The 25,254-nt window shown below is 44.8% G+C and overlaps 1 protein-coding gene across 1 annotated transcript in view; it reads right to left on the bottom strand.

The window, feature by feature from the left end:
* Positions 1–19,377: 19,377 nt before the first annotated feature.
* The window catches only part of slf2 (SMC5-SMC6 complex localization factor 2), an 82,458-nt gene continuing 76,581 nt past the window's right edge, over positions 19,378–25,254 (bottom strand). The window contains exon 20 of the mRNA XM_038821459.1: positions 19,378–21,840. Coding sequence (XP_038677387.1) covers positions 21,784–21,840 — 57 coding nt within the window. The 3' untranslated portion in view covers positions 19,378–21,783. The remainder of the gene's footprint in view (positions 21,841–25,254) is intronic.

The following is a 25,254-nucleotide window of genomic DNA, read 5'->3' as shown; positions in this document are numbered from 1 at the left end:
TCCCCCCCCCTTCCTTCCTCCCCCCCCTTTCCCTTCCCCTCCCCCCCCCTTCCCTCTTTCCTGGACTGGGGTGTGTTTACAACTCTCTGTAGTTTCTTACGGTCTTGTGCTGAGCAGTCAGATATGATGCTTTCTGTGGTGCATCTGCAAAAGTTGTTAAGAGTCAGTGTGGCCATGCTGAATCTCCTTAGTTTCCTGAGAAAGTATAGGTGCTGTTGCGCTTTCCTGATCATAACGCTGACGTGGGTGGACCAGGGCAATTGTTGGTGATGGGCACACCTAGAAATTCAAAGCTGTCAACCATCTCCACCTCCGCCCCGTTGATGCTGACAGGGGTGTGTACAGTAATTTGCTTCCTGAAGTCAATGACCAGCTCTTTAGTTTTGCTGACATTGAGGGAGAGATTGATGTCGCAGCACCACTCCACTAGGTTCTCTAACTCCCTCCTCTAATCTGACTCATCGTTGTTCGAGATCCGACCCACCATGGTCATGTCGTCAGCAAACTTGTAGATGGAGTCTGGCAATTTCACTGGGGACACGTGATATACAAGGTGTTATATGGGCGGAGTTGTACAGAAGCTCTCCGTATATGCTGATGACCTGCTTCTTTACCTTTTCAGCCTCATCTCCCCCAAATTTTCTCTCCATTCTTTTAAAAAAAAATAATTTCGAGTACCCAATTAATTTTCTTTTCCAATTTAGCGGGGGCAATCCACCTACACTGCACATCTTTGGGTTGTGTGGGGTAAAACCCATGCAAACGCGGGGAGAATGTGCAAACTCCACACGGACAGTGATCCAGAGACCTCGGCGCTGTGAGGCAACAGTGCTAACCACTGCGCCAACCTGCTGCCCTTTTTCTCTTTATTCTTGAGCTATTTGGTCACAGTTCAAGTTTTAAAATTAATTTGAAGAATTATTTTTTTCCTATTAACTCTATTGCAAAGAGTTACCTACTTTTGCCCCTGAAGATCTCAGAAAACAGTTTTGAATCTCCTTGGGAGACCCTTTCAATATTACTTAAGTTCAAGTATTATTAAGTATCATTTTAAGTTCAAAAGGAACGGATGAAGCAGAGTGGTTTAACTTACCTGTTGGTCCTATAAATTATGTAAAGATTAACATTTTGCCAAAATGTGTATATTTATTCCCTTGTTTATTATCAGGCTTTTTTGTGACAATAGACCAATTAATTTCTTCCTTTATTTGGAATAAGAAAAAACCCAGAATATGTTAAACGTTTTTACAAAGACCCAAGCATTTAGATGGCTTGACATTGCCGAATTTTCACTTCATAGAATCATAGAGAAGTTACAGCACAGAAGGCCATTCGGCCCATCTTGTCTGGGTCAGCTCGAGGACACCCAGGTGCCCTTTCTAATCCCACCTTCCTGCATCCGGCACATAGCCCTGTAGCTTAGAGCACTTAAGGTGCTCTAATCTTTTATTATCGGTCTGCTAATATCCATAATATTTATTTCTGGCTTCATTTGGATAGCTTATTTAGCGCGGATGCAATCGGAAGCATGCAATCAGGCAATGTGCCTCAATGACTGCCATACGGTGGTCCTGACTTCAGTCATAATGAAGTGCTTCGAGAGGTTGGTCATGAAGCGCATCACCTCCATAGTCCCAGAACGCCTGGATTCACTGCAATTTGCATATCGCCGCAACCGGTCCACATCAGACGCCATCTCCCTGGCCCTACACTTATTCCTAGAGCATCTCGACCACAAGGACTCCTACATCAGACTCCTCTTTATTGGCTACAGCTCCGCCTTCAACACCATAATCCCAGCCAAGCTGATATCGAAGCTCCAAAACCTAGGACTTGGCTCCTCACTCTGCAACTGATCCTCGACTTTCTAACCCACAGACCACAATCAGCAAGAATAAACAACACCTCTTCCACAATGGTCCACAATACCGGGGCCCTGCAAGGCTGCGTACTTAACCCCCTACTCTACTCGCTGAACACAAACGACTGCGTGGCAAAATATGGTTCCAACTCCATCTACAAGTTTGCTGATGATATGACCAAGGTGGGCCGGATCTCGAATAACGCCGAGTCACAATACAGGAGGGAGATAGAGAACCTAGTGGAGTGGTGTAGCGACAACAATCTCTCCCTCAATGCCAGCAAAACTAAAAAGCTGGTCATTGACTTCAGAAAGCCAAGTACTGTACACACCTCTGTCAGCATTAACGGGGCCGAGGTGGAGATGGTTCACAGTTTCAAATTCCTAGGGGTGCACATCTCCAAAAATCTGTTCTGGTGGACCCACGTCAACTCTACCACCAAGAAAACACAATAGCGCCTATACTTCCTCAGGAAACAAGGGAAATTCAGCATGTCCACAATGTTTACAGATGCACCATAGAAAGCATCCTAACTGACTGCATCACAGCTCGGCCCAAGACGGCAAGAATCTTGAGAGAGCCGTGAACACAGCCCAGTCCATCACACGAACCTGCCTCCCATCCAGTGGCGGACTGGGTCTAAAAATATTGGTGCCAGGAGACAAAGGGGACCCACCCACAACTACAATGCTATCATTTAATTTTCATAACGAATAAATAAAATTTTCAAAAAATACATATGGAAAAAAGGTACAATTAAAATTTGTGGAAAAAATGTGTATTTCTTAGTAATTACAGTGTACATGTACTGTACATATTACTGGCAGTAGATACCAAATGTAAATACAGAATGTTATAATTGAATTTTTTATTATTTTTTTTTAACTTTAAGTAATTGGTTGATATTTTTAAATAGTTCACTGCACAATTTACACATTAACAGATAGTTCAAAAGCACAATAGAGCATTGCATGCAGTCCACTATATTAAGAGCAATCGTTTGTGTTCGCTAGATGATTGTGCGAATCTGCCAATAATTGCTTCTGCATCCAATTCATCTAACAATTCCTTTTCAATGGATAGCAACATGTATGATTCCAAATTCTCCTCAGACAGCAAATTTCTTAACCTTGCCTTTATGATCTTTAGCTTTGAAAATGTCCTCTCACATTGGACTTGAGTAACTGATAGTGTGCAGATGACTTTATAAAGTTCATAAAGGTTATCATATGCCTTGTCATGAAGTCTGTTGGATGCCAGAATTTTTAGTACACACAATGGGCAAGTGCTGCAAATTTTACAATTGTTGCAACTGGAATCCACATTCTCACCATCATTAAGCAATAGCTTTAATACATCAAAGTTTGAAGTAAAAGAAAACAATTCCAATATTACTTGATAGATAGAGATAGAGATAGAGAAATACAGCACAGAACAGGCCCTTCGGCCCACGATGTTCTTTTCTTTTCTTCTTCCTCTGCCTCTTAACTAGCAATGCTGTTTCCAACGCATCAATTTCCAATGTTTGATTTTCATCCATATTCATCTGTGAAATCCTGTCATTACATTCACCAGTGACGGGATTGAAAGCTTTGTGAAGGCAAACAGGGTGAGACACATTCGCTCAGCCCCGTATCACCCTTCCTCAAACGGACTAGCCAAGCGAGCGGTGCACACCTTCCAGAGAGGGATGAAAAAACAGACCCTAGGATCCATGCAACCAAAATTAGAACGATTATTGTTTAGTTATCGGACCATACCACGTGCCACGACTGGCGTAGCCACGGCCGGAAACTCAGGACCCACCTCACGTTCCCCGACACTGGCGGGAGAGTGCGACGCAGACAGAACCTGCAGAGGAAAGGTCGAGGCAGGCAGACTCTGACCAGACGTCAACCAGGGGACACAGTGTACATCCGAAACTTCACGGACAGAGCCCGTTGGATTCCAGGGACTGTGATACAACATCTGGAGCAGTCTCATACCGAGTAAAGACTCGTGATCGGATTTGGGATGCACCTTGATCACTTCAGGAGGAGGGGGCCGGTGCTAGGAAATGCCCTCCCAGAGGAGCTATCTTCCAGCCGTGTCAGCCAGCACGTGGGGGCCTGACCCCATCTTCCAGCCGTGTCAGCCAGCACGTGGGGGCCTGACCCCATCTTCCAGCCGTGTCAGCCAGCACGTGGGGGCCTGGGGCTCTCACCCCATCTTCCAGCCGTGTCAGCCAGCACGTGGAGGCCAGGGGGTTTCACCCCATCTTCCAGCCATGTCAGCCAGCACGTGGGGGCCTGACCCCATCTTCCAGCCGTGTCAGCCAGCACGTGGGGGCCTGGGGGTCTCACTCCATCTTCCAGCCGTGTCAGCCAACACATGGGGACCTGGGGGGTCTCACCCCCTGGGGCCCCGCGTCCAGTTGCGAGAGATAGATAGAGAAATACAGCACGGAACAGGCCCTTCGGCCCACGATGTTGCGCCGAACTTTTGTCCTAGGTTAATCATAGAATTTTGGACAATTTTTCATGGCCAATCCACCCAACCTGCACATCTTTGGACTGTGGGAGGAAACCGGAGCACCCGGAGGAAACCCCCGCAGACACGGGGAGGATGTGCAGACTCCACACAGACAGTGACCCAAGTCGAAATCGAACTTGGGACCCTGGAGCTGTGAAGCAATTGTGCTTTCCACAATGCTACCGTGCTGCCCTTAAGAAGTTAACCTACACTCCATTATTCTACCCTAATCCAAGTACCTATCCAATAGCCGCTTGAAGGTCCCTAACTTTTCCGACTCAACTACTACCACAGGCAGTGCATTCCATGCCCCCACTACTCTCTGGGTAAAGAACCTACCTCTGACATCCCCTCTATATCTTCCACCATTTATCTTAAATTTATGTCCCCTTGTAATGGTGTGTTCCACCCGGGGAAAAAGTCTCTGAATGTCTACTCTATCTATTCCCCTGATCATCTTATAAACCTCTATCAAGTCGCCCCTCATCCTTCTCCGTTCTAATGAGAAAAGGCCTAGCACCCTCAACCTTTCCTCGTATGACCTACTCTCCATTCCAGGCAACATCCTGGTAAATCTCCTTTGCACCTTTTCGAAAGCTTCCACATCCTTCCTAAAATGAGGCGACCAGAACTGCACACAGTACTCCAAATGTGGCCTGACCAAGGTTTTGTACAGCTGCATCATCACCTCACGGCTCTTAAATTCAATCCCTCTGCTAATGAACGCTAGCACACCATAGGCCTTCTTCACAGCTCTATCCACTTGAGCGGCAACTTTCAAAGAACTATGAACATAGACCCCAAGATCTCTCTGCTCCTCCACATTGCCAAGAACCCTACCATTAACCCTGTATTCCGCATTCATATTTGTCCTTCCAAAATGGACAACCTCACACTTGTCAGGGTTAAACTCCATCTGCCACTTCTCAGCCCAGCTCTGCATTCTATCTATGTCTCTTTGAAGCCAACAACAGCCCTCCTCACTATCCACAACTCCACCAATCTTCGTATCATCTGCAAATTTACTGACCCACCCTTCAACTCCCTCATCCAAGTCGTTAATGAAAATCACAAACAGCAGAGGACCCAGAACTGATCCCTGCGGTACGCCACTGATAACTGGGCTCCAGACTGAATATTTGCCATCCACCACCACTCTCTGTCTTCTATCGGTTACAGTAAGAAGTCTTACAACACCAGGTTAAAGTCCAACAGGTTTGTTTCAAACACGAGCTTTCGGAGCACGGCTCCTTCTTCAGGTGAATGAACATTCACCTGAAGAAGGAGCCGTGCTCCGAAAGCTCGTGTTTGAAACAAACCTGTTGGACTTTAACCTGGTGTTGTAAGACTTCTTACTGTGCTCACCCCAGTCCAACGCCGGCATCTCCACATCATTCTATCGGTTAGCCAGTTTGTTATCCAACTGGCCAAATTTCCCACTATCCCATGCCTCCTTACTTTCTGCATAAGCCTACCATGGGGAACCTTATCAAATGCCTTACTAAAATCCATGTACACTACATCCACTGCTTTACCTTCATCCACATGCTTGGTCACCTCCTCAAAGAATTCAATAAGACTTGTAAGGCAAGACCTACCCCTCACAAATCCGTGCTGACTATCCCTAATCAAGCAATGCCTTTCCAGATGCTCAGAAATCCTATCCCTCAGTACCCTTTCCATTACTTTGCCTACCACCGAAGTAAGACTAACTGGCCTGTAATTCCCAGGGTTATCCCTATTCCCTTTTTTGAACAGGGGCACGACATTCGCCACTCTCCAATCCTCTGGTACAACCCCTGTTGACAGCGAGGACGAAAAGATCATTGCCAACGGCTCTGCAATTTCATTTCTTGCTTCCCATAGAATCCTTGGATATATCCCGTCAGGCCCGGGAGACTTGTCTATCCTCAAGTTTTTCAAAACGCGCAACACATCTTCCTTCCTGACAAGTATCTCCTCAAGCTTATCAGTCTGCTTCACGCTGTCCTCTCCAACAATATGGCCCCTCTCGTTTGTAAATACTGAAGAAAAATACTTGTTCAAGACCTCTCCTATCTCTTCAGACTCAATACACAATCTCCCGCTACTGTCCTTAATCGGACCTACCCTCGCTCTAGTCATTCTCATATTTCTCACATATGTGTAAAAGGCCTTGGAGGTTTTCCTTGATCCTACCCGCCAAAGATTTTTCATGCCCTCTCTTAGCTCTCCTAATCCCTTTCTTCAGTTCCCTCCTGGCTATCTTGTATCCCTCCAGCGCCCTGTCTGAACCTTGTTTCTTCAGCCTTACATAAGTCTCCTTCTTCCTCTTAACAAGACATTCAACCTCTCTTGTCAACCATGGTTCCCTCACTCAACCATCTCTTCCCTGCCTGACAGGGACATACACATCAAAGACACGCAGTACCTGTTTCTTGAACAAGTTCCACATTTCACTTGTGTCCTTCCCTGACAGCCTATGTTCCCAACTTCTGCACTTCAATTCTTGTCTGACAGCATTGTATTTACCCTTCCCCCAATTATAAACCTTGCCCTGTTGCTCGCACCTATCCCTCTCCATTACTAAAGTGAAAGTCACAGAATTGTGGTCACTACCTCCAAAATGCTCCCCCACTAACAAATCTATCACCTGCCCTGGTTCATTACCAAGTACTAAATCTAATATGGCCTCCCCTCTGGTCGGACAATCTACATACTGTGTTAGAAAAGCTTCCTGGACACACCGCACAAACACTACCCCATCCAAACTATTTGATCTAAAGAGTTTCCACTCAATGTTTGGGAAGTTGAAGTCGCCCATGACTACTACCCTGTGACTTCTGCACCTTTCCAAAATCTGTTTCCCAATCTGTTCCTCCACATCTCTACTGCTATTGGGGGGCCTATAGAAAACTCCCAACAAGGTGACTGCTCCTTTCCTATTTCTAACTTCAACCCATATTACCTCAGTAGGCAGATCCCCCTCGAACTGCCTTTCTGCAGCTGTTATACTATCTCTAATTAACAATGCCACCCCCCCACCTCTTTTACCATCCTCCCTAATCTTGTTGAAACATCTATAACCAGGGACCTCCAACAACCATTTCTGCCCCTCTTCTATCCAAGTTTCCGTGATGGCCACCACATCGTAGTCCCAAGTACAGATCCATGCCTTAAGTTCACCCACCTTATTCCTGATGCTTCTTGCATTAAAGTATACACACTTCAACCCATCTCCTTGCCTGCAAGTACTCTCCTTTGTCATTGTTACCTTCCCCACTGCATCACTACGTGCTTTGGCGTCCTGACTATCGTCTACCTTAGTTGCTGGACTACAGATCCGGTTCCCATTCCCCTGCCAAATTAGTTTAAACCCTCCCGAAGAGTACTAGAAAACCTCCCCCCCAGGATATTGGTGCCCCTCTGGTTCAGATGCAACCCGTCCTGCTTGTACAGGTCCCACCTTCCCCAGAATGCGCTCCAATTATCCAAATACCTGAAGCCCTCCCTCCTACACCATTCCTGCAGCCACGTGTTCAACTGCACTCTCTCCCTATTCCTAGCCTCGCTATCACGTGGCACCGGCAACAAACCAGAGATGACAACTCTGTCTGTCCTGGCCTTTAACTTCCAGCCTAACTCCCTAAACTTGTTTATTACCTCCACACCCTTTTTCCTACCTACATCGTTGGTACCAATGTGCACCACGACTTCTGGCTGCTCACCCTCCCCCTTCAGGATCCTGAAGACACGATCAGAGACATCCCTGGCCCTGGCACCCGGGAGGCAACATACCTTTCGGGAGTCTCGCTCGCGACCACAGAATCTCCTATCTATTCCCCTAACCATTGAATCTCCTATTACTATTGCTTTTCTATGCTCCCCCCTTCCCTTCTGATCCCCAGAGCCAGACTCAGTGCCAGAGACCTGGCCGCTGGGGCCTTTCCCCGGTAGGTCATCCCCCCCAACAGCATCCAAAACGGTATACTTGTTTTGAAGGGGAACGGCCATGAGGGATCCCTGCACTGTCTGCCTGTTAGTTTTCTTTCCCCTGACTGTAACCCAGCTACTCTTGTCCAGTACCTTTGGTGTGGCTACCTCCCTGTAACTCTTCTCTATGACCCCCTCTGCCTCCCGGATGATCCGAAGTTCATCCAGCTCCAGCTCCAGTACCTTAACACGGTCTCTGAGGAGCTGGAGTTGGGTGCACTTCCCGCAGGTATAGTCAGGGGGACACCAGTGGTATCCCTCACCACCCACATCCTACAGGAGGAGCATGCAACTGCCCTAGCCTCCATCCCCTCTTACTTTACAGAATTAGCTGCCCCTTGGACCAACTGGACCTCCGCCCTCCGACTCTACTTCCAGTTCTTTGCTGATTTGTGGAAACAGCTTAATAATACCTTCCAATGCTTCATCTTCAAGGCCCTTCTCTGCAATAGTTTAAAACTTTGCTGGGTCCAAGCAGGACAAATCTTTATACAACTGTTTGTGTTGTACAAAGCATGATTCTAGTGACTGGACAATGCGATCCATTATTAGGTTAAACACATTTACTCGAAAATCAGCTAGAGAATCTGAGGAATTTCTTTCATCATCAATAAGCCATTCTTTTCTTCTTCCTCTGCCTCTTAACTAGCAATGCTGTTTCCAACGCATCAATTTCCAATGTTTGATTTTCATCCATATTCATCTGTGAAATCCTGTCATTACATTTATTTACAAATTCCAAAGCCTTGCTGTGAACGTTATCAAATGCTCTTGTCTGTTCCTTCAACTTTGTTGTAGCTGAATCTACCAAACTCCATGCAGTAAACATATCTAAACCACTTGTCTGTAGATAACTTGATAACGGGGTTGTAGTTTCAAATATATACAAGTAAATGCTGTCAATATGGTTTCAAACTTCAGAAGACTTTGAAGTAAAACATTTGCTTCATGTTTTGTTTTTGCATCAAACTTTTCTGAATCTTGTATCATTGATAAGCATGTCAATAGATTTACGAAAGTACTGGCAGTGGCATCATCAAAATGTCCAAATATAGTTGCTGCATTGGATTTTCCTGACCATCTGGTCTCACCAATTAGCTTTAATCGTTTCATTTTTTCTTGTCCTAGATGTTTTCCAACAACTTCTATCCATACAGCCATTCTCTTGTATGATGCTTTCACAGAAGTTGCTATATTCTGGAGCAAATTGAAAAAAGAAACTGCAGGCACACAACATTTTGTTGTTTCAGTTACTAAATTTGATAAGGTTCCCCATGACATGGTCATAGCACCATATATGAACATGTTGATCAGCCACATCAGCAATTTTACTTTGTAAACCATTATACTGGCCATGGTAGCTTGCAGCGCAATCTGTGCTATCAGATAAACATTTTTGGGGGTCAATTTTAAGATGCTGTAATGTTTCAATCAATAGATCAAAAAGTCCCTGTCCTGTACCATCATTACTTGGCACAACTGAAAGTAGTCGCTCACAGATAATACCTTTAAGCACATACCGAATAATAATGCTAAACTGATCGATGGATGAATTATCTTGTGTTGAATCAACCTGAATAGAATAATATTTTGCTTGAGAAACTTCATGACTAATTCTTTTTTGTATCATATTCTTCATAATTTTGATTAACATATTTATAGTTGTTTTACTCAGGTATGTAACAAGTCCACCACGGTCTTTACTTTGAGCCTTTCCTTGTTGCTCTAATCGTTGATTCTTTGTTTAGACTTGTTTTGCACTGCAGAAACGTGAGCTGCCATAATGGGGTCATATTTTGCCGTCAACTGCACTGTAGCTAAAAAATTGCCATGATTCAGAACCTCATTATCTAGAGTGTAGGCCGATTCATTTTTGTGACCTCGAAAAGGAAGCGCTTGCTTGCCTAACATCTTTATGATGTCTATAATCCTCATGACAATACTTCTCTGCTTCAATACTTCTTCTTTCCTTTTAATTAGTGATGCTGCAAAAAATTTATCTAAGGTGCCATCATTAACCACACTGATATATTGCTGAGCATTTCTGACATGTATTGTTGTCGATTCATGTAAAGTCAAGCTCTGGCTAATATGCCTGTAGTCACTAAAGCCACGTACAAAGGGTGATGGATTACAAGTGTTGGGAAACTCAAAGGCTAAGCAGTATGAACAATATAAGCATCTATTTTCTTTGTTATATGTTAACCATTTTCTTGGGACTGAGTCATTCATAAATTTCCTCTCATACAAACGAGCATCAAATGGCAGATCATCAAGTGGCTGAAGTGGATGTTCAGCAAAAAACTGTTTTAGCTTTGCTCGTGATGGATATTGGAAGATTCCAGTAATTGATCTTTCATTTTCTTGCGTAGGTTCATTTACAGGATGTGCTTCAGAAACCAAGTCATTTATGCTTGAAGGAATATCTGATTCCCTGTCACTAGTTGAAGCTATGTGTTCAGATGTTGCAACTACAGGCAGTACAGCTACCGGAACAAGGAAGCCAGAAGAAATATTGGGCCTGGGTTGATTAGTAATGGATGCACTTGTACTTGTCTCGACATTCAAAGTAGCTCTTCTCTGTTCTTGTAACTCGCATGTCATTGCATCATCACCATGAGCATTGTTTCTTGCTTCTTGATTATTTGTTGCAGAACTGGATATTGATGTGGATTGTATTTGTGGTATTATAAACTCTGTAATAGGCCTGCATTGCTTGGCTGATTCCTTCCTTTCTGCTTCTGTTTGTTCTTTGCGTTTTAGTGACCCAGATTTATGCTTTTTCTTTTCCATGCTGGTAGGGGTAATATTCCTGAAATAAAAACTTAATTAAAAATAGCCCACATTGGGAAAAATGAATATTGATGATTGCAAGAATAACTTGAAGGAACGCCAGATAAACCCCTACTTGATGAAAAATATAAAATAACTTACTTACACTTCAATAGGCTATGTTCATTAGTCAATACTACTGTGGCCTATGCAGCTTCAGAAGAGGAGACAATCCACTGTCCAGTGTTCACACCAGCAAGCAACTGAGACAACTGTTGAAACTTAGAAGTTTGGTCCGACTATAGTAAGACATTAAGAATGGTCCCACGACCAAAGTTAACATGTCCAGTTTGATACCAGTGTAGTGTTACAAGTCGCAACCCTTTGAGTTTATGGATCATGGCTTATCACTTCAATATCTTTGACCTCATGATTCACGGACAAAGGTACCGCTTCTCCTTTTCGGTGACCTCACGACCCTATGTACTGCTTGATATCCTTTCAAGTTGCCGACCATCTCAAATCACAAACTGTAACTTTATCTTTAAATTCACACACTCTTGCTGAAAACGTGGATTTCCAACTATATCCGACCCGGGTGAATCAGCCCCCCCCGCCCCCTCCTCCACTCCTTTTCACATCCGTTTAACACTGCTTCGTTCCTTCATACACCGAGTGATTATTTGTTTGTTTCTTTATTGCATTTTTATTTGGTATTGCTCTTTTTAAAAACAATTATATTTTATTAAGTTAGAATACAAATCTCAGGAAAGAAGTTGGAGATTTATTTATCTAATTAATTATAATTTTTAAGGGCCCTTCAATTCACGGGCCCCTTCTTGGCTCTCCGGGCCCCGGACCGATGTACCGGCTGAACCAAGACTACTGCTTGATATCCTTTGAAGTTGCCGACCATCTCAAAACACGAATTGTAACTTTATCTTTAAATTCACACACTCTTGCTGAAAACATGGAATTTCCTTAATTATGCCCGACCCAGGCCCCCCCTATTCCACATCCTTCCACTACCTCCACTGCTTTGTTCCTTTTCCTGCACTGCTTATTTGTGTCCTGTTCTCTTTTTTTTCTTATTCCTTTTTATTACTAAAACAGTTGTCTGTGTTTGTTTCTTTCTTGCATTTTTATTTGATATAGGGGGCCCACTTCATCAGGGGCCCACTTGCCATCGGGCAAGCTGACACCCTGGCCAGTCCGCCACTGCTCCCATCCACTGACTCCATCTACCTCCCGCTGCCTGGGGAAAGCGGGCAGCATAATCAAAGATCCCTCCCACCCGGCTTACTCACTTTTCCAACTTCTTCCATTGGGCAGGAGATACAAAAGTCTGAGAACACGCATGAACAGACTCAAAAACAGCTTCTTCCCCGCTGTTACCAGACTCCTAAATTACCCTCTTTTTTTTGAAAAATAATTTTGATTCAAATTTTTGCATAATATCAACAACAAAGACAGATTTAAAATTTTTTTTTTTTTTTTTTTACAAAGAACAGTCCCCCCCCCCCCCCCGGCGCATACTCAGCGGAAGAGATACTAAATGACCCTCTTATGGACTGACCTCATTAACACTACACCCCTGTATGCTTCACCCGATGCAGGTGTTTAACTAGTTACATTGTGTACCTTGTGTTGCCCTATTATGAATTTTCTTTTATTTCCTTTTCTTTCCATGTACTTAATGATCTGTTGAGCTGCTCGCAGAAAAATACTTTTCACTGTACCTCAGTACACGTGACAATAAACAAATTCAATCCAATGCAATCAGAGCAGCCTCTTGCCAATCTCTGTCTACCCTGTCATGCTCACCCTTCCACTCAACCAGTTATTTTTCTTCAAATCCTATTGTCAGACAGTTACTGAAGATCGAACACACTGCAGGCTACAATCTCTCTCTCTCTTTATGCAGCCCCTTTGATGCAAATTGTTTATTTACGCCTTCATTGGACGATTCTGCCCAAGTCCAGTACATGGGAGGTGTCAAAACCCATACTAACTTATATATTGATAATACTTTTGCTTTTTTTGACTCGCGCTCGGAAATGATTTGCCCCGCATACACTTGTTTTGCTACTTACCAATCAGAGATTTTGCTCAGTTTCTTTATTGGCCCACCCTAAATCCTTTTACTCCGGGGTCCATTTTCAAATTATACTCTCCAATTTTTCACTACGTGCCCTTTTGTCTCTACTTTTAAAATTCTGTGGGTGTCACAGTGGCTATCACTGATACCTCACAGCGCTGAGGAGCCAGGTTCACTATCCGCGTGGAGTTCGCACATTCTCCCCGTGTCTGCGTGGGTTGCACCCCCACAACCCAAAGATGTGCAGGATAGGTGGATTGGCCGTTAAATTGTAAAAAAAAATTAATCAGGTACTCTACATTTATTTTTAAAAACTATTGAAGCAAGATTTTGAGCGCGATCCAATGTCAACGCTGCGCCGGAAAAGCAGGGCGCCGCAGTGAAGCGTGAACGATAGAAGCCGGGAGACCCTGCTCCCTGAATCTACTCGGCTCACAATGCCTCGCAAGATCCAACGTGATCTCCCAAGACGTTGAGATGTAAATCCCGCACATTGTGGGCATGATTAGTTTTTGGCAAATCTGCATTTTAGAGCAAGATAGCTAGTCTCACTCGAAACGTGCAGGTTCCTGAGCATTGGGATTCATCCCCTTCGCCTCGGAGACCTTCGGCTAGTGCCGTTCGGCACTGGTCTCCAAAATGGGCACCAGATGGAGCAGCACTGTGGGGGGGGGGGGGGGGTGTCTCCCGGGGATCAGAGGCGCCCAGGTGCATGCCCTTTGGGCAGGGTGGTGCCCTGGCACTGCTGGTGTCTGGACTGGAGAATAGCTAATGTGGTACCGCTGTTTAAGAGAGCAGAGTGGCGCAGTGGGCTACCCTGCTGCCTCACGGCGCCGAGGTCCCAGGTTCGATCCCGGCTCTGGGTCACTGTCCGTGTGGAGTTTGCACATTCTCCCCATGTTTGCGTGGGTTTCGCCCCCACAACCCAAAGATGTGCAGGCTAGGTGGATTGGCCACACTAAATTGCCCCTTAATTGGAAAAAATGAATTGGGTAAACTAAATTTATAAAGAAATGTTTTCCTTATCTGATGCATGTTTTGCTTGATAAAGCTTTGTTACATTGGAGTACTTCATGGTATATTGTGCGTTTCCCGTCCTCACAGCTCCAGTATTTTCTCTATAGGACCTAACCATCGAGATGGGATCACAAGATAATCCCACAACCCTCACTATTGTAGAAGGCACCAGCACAGTTCTTCTCCCGACCCCCACCCTATACTTTTACTGACCAGCCTGCCGAATAGGAGCACTCACCAGGCCTAGGAAGTGCAGAGACAACGTATGCTGACAACCGTTCCATCCACTTTGCCGGCATGTATCCAGCCGCTGATGTTTTTATTCTTCCACAACAACTCTATGAATAAGGAAATCAACCATTTTATGCATCGGTTCAATGTGGAGAAATCTCAGGGCTCTGTGATTGCCGGGATTCACGGATTACAAAGACGTAGCAACACAATTTCTGCTGAGAGGTGGAGGATGGGGTTGGATTTTTTTGCCAAGGAAACCGAAAATGGTCAATTCAGCATTTGTTCCGTTGGAGGCTAACAGTCACCCCCCTCAATGTGGCCAGCTGACTGGCAGTGAGGGCACGTGTTGCTAGGCATTACAGTAATGAGGTCATAGAAGTGGCATTTCCAGTCATTGTCTAAGTATAGTGACATCAGTTGCAATGCAAAATCATTGGGAAACATCTCATGCTCAAATAACAGCTCTGTCGAGCAGAGGGTCAGTAATCGCAGTACCTCGGGTGTTAGTTAGAACCTCTTTTAGGCAATGAGGAGCAAAATGTTCATACCAGGAGGTTTAAATATAAGACTTGGGGTAGCCTAATAGTTTTTGAATGACAAAGTCTGAAATGGTCGGCATAGAGATGTATCCAATTGGTAGGGGTGGTCTACCATAAATATGTGACGCTCACGAATAAATCTAACAGGGGAATGCAGGAGAAGTTGCTTTATTCATGAGAATGTGGAACTCAATAATAAAAGTAGTCAAGGTGAGCTGCACAGATACATTTAAGGAAGCTGGAGAAATACAAGGGAGAAAGAAACACAAGGAATATAGATGGGGCTCGATGCAGAGATATGGGAGGGGCTCACATATAGAAGAAACACCAAGACGACAAGAACAAGGAGTCAAGAAATAAGAATGCACCGTATAGCCTATTGAGTATGGTCCACCATTCAGTATCATGACTGATCATGGGTTTCAACTCCACTTTCCTGCCCACTCCTCTTAATTTCCTGCGACACCCAAAAATCTGTCCACCCCAGTCCACAAAACAGAATCCCTACGGTGCAGGCCATTCAGCACATGGAACCTGCACCAACCACCAAAGTGCACCCCAACTAGGCCCACACCCCAACCCTATCTCCATAACTCTACCTAACCTGCACATCTTTGGACACTAAGGGACAATTTAGCATGGCCAATCCACCTAATCTGCACATCTTTGGATACTAAGGGACAATTTAGCATGGCCAATCCACCTAATCTGCACATCTTTGGACTGTGGGAGGAAACCGGAGCATCCGGAGGAAACCCACACCGACACTGGGAGAATGTAAAACTCCAGTCATCCACGGCTAGAATTGAACCCGGGTCCCCAACTCTGTGATGAGGTAGTGCTAACCACTATACCACCGTGCTGTTAATAACTTTTTAAAAAATAAGTTTAGAATACCCAATTTTCTTTTCCCAATTAAAGGCCAATCCACGTAACCTGCACATCTTTGGGTTGTGGGGGTGAAACCCACGCAGACACAGGGAGAATGTGCAAGCTCCACAGTGACCCAGGGCTGGGATTGAACCCAGGTCCTCAGTATCGCAGGTAGCAGTGCTGACCACTACACCACTGTGCCACCCCAAAAAATGTAATTAACGATGCATCTACAACCCTCTGCAGCAGTGAATTCCGAAGATTCCCAACCCTTCGGGAGGGTTTAAACTAGTTCAGCAGGGGATTGGGAACCTGAATTGTAGCTCCAGTATACCGGAGGTTGAGTGTAGTGAGGTCATGAGTAAGGTTTCAAAGTTGCAGGAGTGTACCAGCAGGCAGGAAGGTGGTTTAAAGTGTGTCTACTTCAATGCCAGGATCATCCGGAATAAGGTGGGTGAACTTGCGGCATGGGTTGGTACCTGGGACTTCGATGTTGTGGCCATTTCGGAGACATGGATAGAGCAGGGACAGGAATGGTTGTTGCAGGTGCCGGGGTTTAGATATTTCAGTAAGCTCAGGGAAGGTGGTAAAAGAGGGGAAGGGGTGGCATTGTTAGTCAAGGACAGTATTACGGTGGCAGAAAGGACATTTGATGAGGATACGTCTACTGAGGTAGTATGGGCTGAGGTTAGAAACAGGAATGGAAAGGTTACCCTGTTAGGGATTTTCTATAGGCCTCCGAAAAGTTCCAGAGATGTAGAGGAAAGGATTGCAAAGATGATTCTGGATAGGAGCGAAAGTAACAGTAGTGTTATAGGGGACAACGGTAGTTATGGGGGACTTTCACTTTCCAAATATTGACTGGAAACGCTATAGTTCGAGTACTTTAGATGGGTCCATTTTTGTCCAATGTGTGCAGGAGGGTTTCCTGACACAGTATGTAGATAGGCCAACGAGAGGAGAGGCCATATTGGATTTGGTATTGGGTAATGAACCAGGACAGGTGTTAGATTTGGAGGTAAGTGAGCACTTTGGTGATTGTGACCACAATTCGATTACGTTTACTTTAGCGATGGAAAGGGATAGGTATATACCGCAGGGCAAGAGTTATATCTGGGGGAAAGGAAATTATGATGCGATGAGGCAAGACTTAGGATGCATAGGATGGGGAGGGAAACTGCAAGGGATGGGCACAATGGAAATGTGGAGCTTGTTCAAGGAACAGCTACTGCGTGTCCTTGATAAGTATGTTGTGGAAGTGGTCGAGCGAGGGAACCGTGGTTTACTAAAGTAGTTGAAATATTTGTCAAGAGGAAGGTGGCCTATGTAAAGATGAGACGTGAAGGTTCAGTTAGGGCGCTCGGGAGTTACAAGTTAGCTAGAAAGGACCTAACGAGAGAGCTAAGAAGCGCCAGGACGGGACATGAGAAGTATTTGGCAGGTAGGATCAAGGATAACCCTAAAGCTTTCTACAGATATGTCAGGAATAAACGAATGACTAGGGTAAGAGTACGGCCAGTCAAGGACAGTAGTGGGAAGTTGTGCGTGGAGTCCGAGGAGATAGGAGAGGTGCTAAATGAATATTTTTCATCAGTATTCACACAGGAAAAAGACAATGTTGTCGAAGAGAATACTGAGATACAGGCTAGCAGACTAGAAAGGCTCAAGGTTCATAAGGAGGTGTTAGCAACTCTGGAAAGAGTGACAATAGATAAGTCCCCTAGGCCAGATGGGATTTATCCTAGGATTCTCTGGGAAGCTAGGGAGGAGATTGCTGAGCCTTTGATCTTTAAGTCATCTTTGTCTACAGGAATAGTGCCAGAAGACCGGAGGATAGCTAATGTTGTCCCCTTGTTCAAGAAGGGAAGTAGAGACAACCCCGGTAACTATAGACCAGTGAGCCTTACTTCTGTTGTGGGCAAAGCCTTGGAAAGGTTTATAAGAGATAGGATGTATAATCATCTGGAAAGGAATAATTTGATTAGAGATAGTCAACACGGTTTTGTGAAGGGTAGGTTGTGCCTCACAAACCCTATTGAGTTCTTTGAGAAGGTGACCAAACAGGTGGATGAGGGTAAAGCAGTTGATGTGGTGTATATGGATTTCAGTAAAGCATTTGATAAGGTTCCCCACGGTAGGTTATTGCAGAAAATACAACGGCATGGGATTCAGGGTGATTTAGCAGTTTGGATCAGAAATTGGCTAGCTGATAGAAGACAAAGGGTGGTGGTTGATGGGAAATGTTCTGACTGGTGTCCAGTTACTAGTGGTGTACCACAAGGATCTGTTTTGGGGCCGCTGCTGTTTGTCATTTTTATAAATGACCTGAAGGAGGGCGTAGAAGGATGGGTGAGGTAAATTTGCAGATGACACTAAAGTTGGTGGAGTTGTGGACAGTGCGGAAGGATGTTACAAGTTACAGAGGGACATAGATAAGCTGCAGAGCTGGGCTGACAGGTGGCAAATGGAGTTTAATGCAGAAAAGTGTGAGGTGATTCATTTTGGAAGGAATAACAGGAAGACAGAGTACTGGGCTAATGGTAAGATTCTTGGTAGTGTGGATGAGCAGAGAGATCTTGGTGTCCATGTACATAGATCCCTGAAAGTTACCACCCAGGTTGAGAGGGTTGTTAAGGTGGTGTACGGTATGTTAGCTTTTATTGGTAGAGGGATTGAGTTTCGGAGCCATGAGGTCATGTTGGAGCTGTACAAAACTCTGGTGCGGCCGCATTTGGAGTATTGCGTGCAATTCTGGTCGCAGCATTATAGGAAGGATGTGGAAGCATTGGAAAGGGTGCAGAGGAGATTTACCAGGATGTTGCCTGGTATGGAGGGAAGATCTTATGAGGGAAGGCTGAGGGACTTGAGGCTGTTTCATTAGAGAGGTTAAGAGGTGACTTAATTGAGGCATACAAGATGATCAGAGGATTAGATAGGGTAGACAGTGAGAGCCTTTTTCCTCGGATGGTGATGTCCAGCACAAGGGGACATAGCTTTAAATTGAGGGGAGATAGATATAGGACAGATGTCAGAGGTAGGTTCTTTACTCAGAGAGTAGTAAGGGTGTGGAATGCCCTGCCTGCAATAGTGGACTCGCCAACACTAAGGGTATTCAAATGGTCATTGGATAGACATATGGATGATAAGGGAATAGTGTAGATGGGCTTGAATGGTTTCACAGGTCAGCGCAACATCGAGGGCCGAAGGGCCTGTACTGCGCTGTAATGTTGTATGTTCTTCTTTGAGTGAAGTGAATTCTCATCTCAGTCCTAAATAATCAGCCCTTTATCCAGAGACTGTCTGATGTTTTAGACTCCTTAACCAGCCAAAACAATCACTTAGCATCCACTTTATCAACAGAGACCTCGTGGGCCAAATGGCCTATTTCTGTGCTGAAGATTCTATGTAATATACCCATAAGAATGTGAAATGATGCAAGACATTTAGACCCAACAAGATGCAGAGAAATAATCGCTTTTCAAACGGTACAAAAACAAAATTATTGTAATAGTACAGAAAATTTATTTTGCCAAAATAACGTGAAAATTGTTTTATGTATAAAGGACTCAATTAAAAAAAAATAAAAAATATAAATTTCCTGCATCACACAATTGCCTGAAAGCAGAAAAACAAAATTCAAGTCTTTTACACATTTCTTAAACCTAAAGTGCAGGATGGCAGAATTACAAAAGGAAGTGCCCTGAGGACAAATGCTCTGACCAAATGCTCAGTTCTGGCCGGAGGTAGATTAAGTAATAGTAGAAAACTTAATCATGTGTTCTTTGGTTAAAGGTTCGAACGTGAAATTCCAAACTACAAAACCATTCATGAGGATATTCCAACACTTGGGTTTTTCCCTCATCGCAACAGTGCACCGGGGGCAACGCTGGAAATATTTCTACCGAAATTCACTTAATAATTATATCAACAATATTTTACTTCAAAGGAACATTCTAAAATGCAGGAATACAGAATCACTGAATTTGGAATAGGACATCTAAAATAAGACATTCAATCTCATTATCTCTCCTGGAAATATTTTGCCGTTTTCTCCATGACAGGTGGAGGTAACAAGACTAGTTCCAATCTACAGGGCAACAGCTTTTGATGGGCAATCAATGAAATGTTATCAGATGACAGCTGATTGCCTCAGGGAGGAGGATAAATGTGAATGCATTTTCTTTGTTTTTAACCCTTTCTCAAAAAAAAGGTTCCCCAATGCCAGACTCCAGCCTGACAGACAAAAGGCCTCCAATAGATTGACAGGGACACGTGCTAAATTGGCCTTTTGTCACACGTCTCAATTGTGCAGCAGAGACCAGGTTTACCTGGGCACGATTGAGGCCCCAGTCACATGGAAATATTATTCAGGCATCCACCTCCCACACCCATGTACACTGGGTATACTACCAACCCGTAAGTTCAGCGAAGCCAGGCCAGCCAAAGTTGGGATTGGTGTAGGTAGTTCAGAAGCACCTGCACTAAGGTTTCAGGAAAACTATTCTTCATAATGCACAAATTGACATTTCATTAGGTAGCATATTCTATTTACACAAATTGCGTACCTGACCGTCGCATCATTTCCACTTGTATTCAAATATGGTTGGCAGACAAATAGGTCGGTCCAATGGATAGTTCAATTTTGAAGAGTCGTTCTAAGAAAACTAGTACATCTTTTTACTTTAATATCAAAAGCACAAGCTGTGGCATTTATGTTTCAGTTTTGCGATGCTTAGGAGAAGTGAACTCTACCACCCTGCACTCGTTGAAGGGAAAACAAGTACAAATACACAGGTAATGAATAATCCAGCAAAACAAAATCAAGCATATAATACTCTCTGTCAACAGTCACACAGCCGTACAGAATTGTCAGGTGATAAGTTTTTTTTTGATTGCAGCCCCTAACAAAGGAGACAGCAATAAATTTACAACTCATACATAAATTAAGAGTTAGGTAACAAGAGTTAAAGGTAGAAACATGTTACAGTTCACGTAGCACGTATCAACTACGCAAGACTTTTGCTTCCTGGTTGGAGGCATTTGATCTACCTAGGTGCACTAATGCCATTTGATTCATTTTACATGCTTTTACTCTACACACATGCAGAAATTAGGGTTGGGGTTGGTTGTTATCTTACTGCATTGCTAGTGCAAATAGAAAAATGCATTGGAAATGAGGTCCCGAGGAAGGAGAAAAATGAAAAGACAAAGAACTTCAACACCACATGAACATTTTAAGTGTATGAAATATGAAAGTGGCATAGTTACTTGCAAACTCATTAGCAGAGTGGTGAGTTTGCAAGCTATAGAGAATCGCAGAATCGCAATAAATGTGCAGCTTGTCATTTGCTTTCATTCTTAGTGATTTGAGAATTCATTGCACCTTCTGCTTGAAACAGTTAATTAATTTGATTTCCAAAGGGAATAAAGCTAAACAAAAAAAAGCTGACATTTTCAAGTAGAACATGTTGCAGATTCAATTATTACAATATCCAGGTACAATAAAAATGAGAACATTACAAAAAGGCAAACTTTTATGTACAGCAATAAAATTGACATTACAAAACACTGCAAACATGGCTGCAATTATATAAATAAACTCGATCTGTAACATTATTACAAAATATTTTTTGATAAATCTTTTGATAGAGCTAAAATATCAAAAGCATTAACTGCCATAACAAATTGTAATAGTAGTTATGCCATACCCGGTGTAGGTTCCTGTCCAATAACAAAAACCAGAACACAAACTGATTAAGGTCTAAACTTTTTTTTATATATAACAGAATTGCAGCTTCGTAACTGTAAAAAAAAATCTCTACTTGTTGCGCTAATCAATGTCCAAATCTTTATCATTAATGTCTTGAACCATGTAGTGTTCTGACTCCTCTTCAAACTCAGAGGACTAACTCAGTTGATTCTGATCTTCAGACATAGGTTCCCAATAGTCGTGAAGTTTTCCCTGAAAATAAAATTACAAAACATCTCAGAGACAAATACACTTTTTGTTAAATAGCAGATCAAGCGATGACCTAAACGACCTTTCAGGGGCAGAGCGAAAAAATGGACTCCACTTAACTTTTAAATTTTTTTTGTCTATGTGTCAGCACTACTTAATGTGATGCACGTTTCGGTGAGGGCCAATTTCATTTTGTTGCTTTATTTTAATTTAATCCGATTGATAATCTGATTATTTTATCTCAACATTTTCCTTTGGTTAATGTACTTGTTATATATTCATTTAAAAGCTGCCCCAACCCGTCCTGAGTATTAAAAATAAATAGATTTGACTTGAAATGAAGCCCTATTTCACCCTACGGAACGAATTTACATTTCTGCCCAAAAATATGAGGGTCTTCCAATCAGAGCATGTGGCGCATTAACGTCCAAACCATCAGTGGGCAGCACAGTGGTTAGCACAGTTTCTTCACAGCTCTAGGGTCCCAGGTTCGATTCCCGGCTTGGGACACTGTGTGGAGTCTGCACGTTCTCCCCATATCTGCGTGGGTTTCCTCCGGGTGCTCCGGTTTCCTCCCACAGTCCAAAGATGTGCAGGATAGGTGGATTGGCCGTGATAAATTGCCCCATATGTCCAAAAAAAAAAGGTTAGGTGGGGTTATGGGGATAGAGTGGAGGTGTGGGGATAGGGTGGAGGTATGGCCTTAGGTAGAGTGCTCTTTCCGAGGGTCGGTGCAGACTGGATGGGCCAAATGGCTTCCTTCTGCACTGTAAATTCTATCATTCTAGAACCCAAAGGAAGTTCTATCAGCAGCAGTGGCCAAGAGCATAATCAAAGAGGTGAGTCTTTATGGAGGGTCTTATAAAGGAAGAGAGTGCAGTGTAGGCTTTTGGGGAGGGAGTCTAAATAGTGGGACCCGGGCAGTTTACAGCGTGGTAGGGCAAAAAGTAGTGAAGCACAAAATGTGAGAATTGGGGGACCGCCTTCTGTGAGGTTGGGGCAGGGGCAAATTTTGTCACAGAGATAGAAATAATCTTGGTGATGGAGACAGTTGGGGTTGGTAGCTCAGCTTAGACCAAAACCGGACAGATGCAGAGTGGGTGGGAGCAACAGTCAGTCCGAGCAGATACAAATTTTGCAATGGGAGCCAAATACGTTGGGTTTGCTATTTCCAGGGTTTAGGTGGAGCAAATGACAACTCATCCAAGACTGACATCAAGCCAACTATGACAGACAGAAGTGATGGGACATTGAAAGGTGGTGGTGGACAAGTAAACAGTGCACATGAAAAAGTTGACCCTATCTCTATGATGATGTTACCATGGGGCAACCCGAGGAAGAGAAGTGGACCAAGAATGGGGGACTCCAGGGGCAGCACGGTGGCCTAGTGGTTAGCACAACCGCCTCACGGCGCTGAGGTCCCAGGTTCGATCCCGGCTCTGGGTCACTGTCCGTGTGGAGTTTGCACATTCTCCCCGTGTCTGCGTGGGTTTCGCCCCCACAACCCAAAAACGTGCAAGCTAGATGGATTGGCCACGCTAAATTGCCCCTTAATTGGAAAAATGATTGGGTACACTAAATTTATATTAAAAAAAAAGAACGGGGGACTCCAGAAGTGTGTTTGTGTGTTGCTGGTCGTGGGATGATGGGGCGAAAATGAAAATCAACCATGATTAGAAATACCGGAACAAAGTGGAGCAGGGCTGGCCCCGAGATGCACAAGGAGGCAGGAAAAGACTTCACAAGTTAAGAAAATAGATGCACACACCTATACACAGCTTCAGAACCTCATCCTATCCCCCCAATTATTTCTACACCTCTTCCGAGGATCCAACTTCTCACTAGTGCGTTCTTTGGGTGCCAAGAGCCCTTGGGAGCCTAAGTGAACTTCAACTGAGTGTCCAAATTAGGCATTACGCCAAATTGATGCTGCTCTTAGTCAACTTCCGAACCCACGTACTTGTCTGGCAGATCTTGGCTCTTCCAATTGCAATGCCCACACACTGGCTTAATTTTCTTCTCGCTCACATCAAGAGTGAGAAGGTCAATAATCACAATCCTACCTTTAAATCTACTTTCTCAGCAGCCCAGAAATTGAACATGGAACTTTTGCTCAGTATGCACGTCTACCCTCATCAAATTGAAGTCATCGTGGAAACAGGAGCCGGTTGCGGCTATGCCTAGGTAGGTCGCACTGTGGGCAGCTCCCGCCGATAACGGACTTTTGGGCCCTTTTAAGGAGCTCCAGCGGCACTTTGACGACGATCACCGGTGTGGGAAGGAAACAGTGAGGGTCCCCCAGCGCTGGATGGAGGGGGCCAGGAGTGGGGCGGTCAAAAAAGCGGCTTTGGAGAAAAGAGGAGAACAGGCGTGAAAAAGCACGATGGTGGCTGGCAAGGATCAGGCAGCGTTAGCCCAGTGGTCACGGGAGCAGCAGGAGTTTTTAAGAAGCTGCTTTGCGGATTTAAAGGCAGAGATGCTGGCCCCTATGAAGGCGTCGATTGAAAGGTTGGTGGAGACCCAGAAGATGCAGGGGACGGCGATCAAGGAGGTGCAGCAGAGGGCCTTTGATAATGAGGATGAGATTCTGGGCCTGGCGGTTAGAGTGGAGGCACTGCACAAAAAATGGCAGCAGAAGCTGGAGGACCTGGAGAATAGGTCAAGGAGGCAGAACCTGCGGACTCTGGGTCTCCCTGAAGGCGTGGAGGGGTCGGATGCTGGGGCGCATGTGACCACGATGCTGGGTACGCTGATGGGCGCGGGGGCTCTCCCGTGGCCCCTGGAGTTGGATGGGGCGCACAGAGAGTCCTGGCAAGGAGGCCGAGAGCGAACGAGCCGCCGAGAGCTATGGTGGTAAGGTTCCACCGCTTCACCGACAAGGAGTGTGTCCTGCGATGGGCGAAGAAGGAACGGAGCAGCAGGTGGGAGAACACTGAGATCCGTATTTATCAGGACTGGAGTGCAGAGCTGGTCAAGAAGCACGCGGGATTCAACCGGACCAAGGCGGTCCTTCACGGAAAGGGGGTGAAGTTCGGGCTGTTACAACCGGCGACGCTGTGGGTTACATATCAGGACCGGCACCACTATTTCGGCACGCAGGACAAGGCATGGACTTTCATCAAGAATGAGAAGCTGGACTCGAATTAATGGAGTGCAGTATGTTGTAGGGGTTGCTGGTGGGTGGGGGGGGGGCATGTTTCCCCGTGGTTTTGTGGCCCCTTTGTCCTGGGCCCTCGAGGCTTTGGGCGAGGTCGCAGTTGGGAAGAACTGCGTCACAGGAGGTGGGGTCGGCCCAGATAGGGTGCGCGGTTTACCCGCGAAATGGTGGGGATGGCACCTGAAGCTGGGGGTTTGAGTATACGGTACTTTGTTTTGTTTTTCTTTCTCTGTTCACGCGGGGTGGTGGTTGGCGGGGGG

This window comes from Scyliorhinus canicula, chromosome 16, assembly GCF_902713615.1.
Source record: "Scyliorhinus canicula chromosome 16, sScyCan1.1, whole genome shotgun sequence".
NCBI lineage: Eukaryota > Metazoa > Chordata > Chondrichthyes > Carcharhiniformes > Scyliorhinidae > Scyliorhinus > Scyliorhinus canicula.
The sequence above is the reverse complement of the archived record's forward strand: the minus strand, read 5'-3'. Positions and strand labels throughout refer to the sequence as shown.